The sequence below is a fragment of the Cynara cardunculus genome (genome assembly GCF_001531365.2).
Source record: "Cynara cardunculus var. scolymus isolate 2C chromosome LG 13, CcrdV1, whole genome shotgun sequence".
Lineage (NCBI taxonomy): Eukaryota > Viridiplantae > Streptophyta > Magnoliopsida > Asterales > Asteraceae > Cynara > Cynara cardunculus.
This window is the reverse complement of record NC_037540.1, coordinates 11212343-11214468: the sequence shown is the minus strand read 5'-3', so window position 1 is coordinate 11214468 and position 2126 is coordinate 11212343. Positions and strand designations below refer to the sequence as shown.

The window sequence follows — 2126 nt, the reverse complement described above, 5'->3', positions numbered from 1 at the left end:
TGTTTATAATGCATATTACTTAAAACTTAAGATTACAAATAGATTGTGCGTAAATACAACTTATTAAAGCTTTATATCTGAATTCGTATAACTAAAGATAATAATTAATTATTATGTTAAAACTCAATGATTATCCTAATTATATTTTAGATTTTTTATATTTAAAATGAGATGTTTATCCTGTATTTGATTGTGTTTATCTGCATTTAGTTACACGAATTCAGATATGAGATGAAATCGGATAGGGATGAACGGGTTTAAGAGTTTTAGSCAAATGCTTTATAAGATAGTGTAGATATGATATTTGAGCCGGCCCCACAAACAATACACTTAAATTTAATGAGAAGCAGAAGGGAACTTACAGTTATGAACAACCTCTTGAGGGAAGTGCAAAACTTCAAGAAACAAAACAACCAGTTGATGTTATGATCATCCATACAGCTATCAATCCACCACAAGTCCTCAAGTCTGCTGAATCTGAAATGTTCCTCATGTTCCTCTGAAAACAGCCATGGTCCAAATACTTCCTAAAACCCATAAATTTAACAGCTTAATTATGATTCTAAAAAGTCTTTATTAAGCCTTTCAATTAAGCACTACAACAAAATTTGCTAGATTCTTGGTCATTTCCATTTCCATTTCCATGCTTACTAGTAACTTAAGTAACACCCATATAAGCGGGTAAACGGCCCCTTACACGGGTTTTTTGTATCTTATAAACCCAATATTGTTGTAGTGAAGAGAAACGTACCTTAAACATCCATCCACGGAGTGTAAGCACCTTGACATCTCGAATAGCTCGTAAAAGCGGATCATAGAGCTGGTGGTTCAAGTGTTTGAACCCTGGACCTTCACAATCCAAGATCACGTCTTTCAAATACATTACATTCTTGAACGAAAACCAGCATAAACGCCCGCGATATCGAAGAGATTTGAGCTCCAACGACTCCACAAACACCGACTTAAGATCATAACAATCTCGAACAATGAGGGTCGTAAGCTTAGCAAGACCTTCAACTCTCAGAGACCTCAATCCATCACACTTGTCAATGATCAAACACTCAACATACCGAAACTTGTTTATCAAATTGGATACCAATTCACAAGTTAAATAGTTAACCGAAGTTAATTTCAGGGTTTTCACAGAGAAAAGATTTGGGGAAAATTGGGCGAAATCCATGGTGTTGAGCACAATCTCCCATCCAAACTGCCTTGGGTAACCTTGATTTCCTTTGGAGAAATCAAGATGGAGTTTGTTTTTCAACCCGATGGATGCTGTCACGATCAACCCTCGATTGAAATGGAATTCAAGCTTTCTGGGACTTTTCAGAGGCTTATTTTCATCAAACATAAGGAAATGTTTTCTGATTTCGGATTCAAAATCTTGAACTTGGACTGCTGGTCCTCCATACTTGATGCAAGTTCTGTTACACAAACCTGTGAGGAGAGCTACGAACTTTGATCCAGAATCCAAGGGGTAGATTGAAAGAATATCCGCAAGAATTTCATCTGGTAATTTGGTGATCTCCGACCTGCAAAATTTTCGCTGTCCCATTAAGAAGGAATCACAGAGAGAAGGATCAGAGATGGAGTTTGATTTACCTGGAGCATTCATCAATGGGGTTGTTCTCTTGTTGTTCTTCCATATCGGGATTGGAGTCGAAAATGGAAGTATTTTGGTTAATGAAAGATTAATTGTTAAATAATGTATGTGATCAAAGACTTGGAGAAGAAGGTTTAAGGAGGATGACGACGACGACGACCAGGTCTAAAGAATGTTGTATCGACGTTTTCTTATTTTATTACAGCACCTCAATAAATATTTCACACCAAATTTGGTATTATAATATTTCCTTGAAAAACAACGTCAAATTTGGTATTTTCTAAACAATGTTGGGTTTGTGAACTAGAATTTGACTTTGAAGAAATTAAAATTAGTTGGATGAAATCGTTTTAGGAGTTGAATTATCTATATTATATATAAAGTATTTGACAAAAACTCTTAAAAACCATTTTTTATGTGTAAAATACTGTTTATAATGCATATTACTTAAAACTTAAGATTACAAATAGATTGTGCGTAAATACAACTTATTAAAGCTTTATATCTGAATTCGTATAACTAA

General features: G+C 34.6%; 1 protein-coding gene across 1 annotated transcript in view; it reads right to left on the bottom strand.

The window, feature by feature from the left end:
• Positions 1-1656, bottom strand: part of LOC112524765 (F-box protein At2g39490-like) — a 3979-nt gene extending 2323 nt beyond the window's left edge. The window contains exons 1-3 of the mRNA XM_025134720.1: positions 1603-1656; positions 752-1532; positions 363-527 (exon numbers count right to left, since the gene is read on the bottom strand). Of these exons, the coding sequence (XP_024990488.1) occupies positions 363-527; positions 752-1532; positions 1603-1646 (990 nt within the window). The 5' untranslated portion in view covers positions 1647-1656. The remainder of the gene's footprint in view (positions 1-362; positions 528-751; positions 1533-1602) is intronic.
• Positions 1657-2126: the final 470 nt, after the last annotated feature.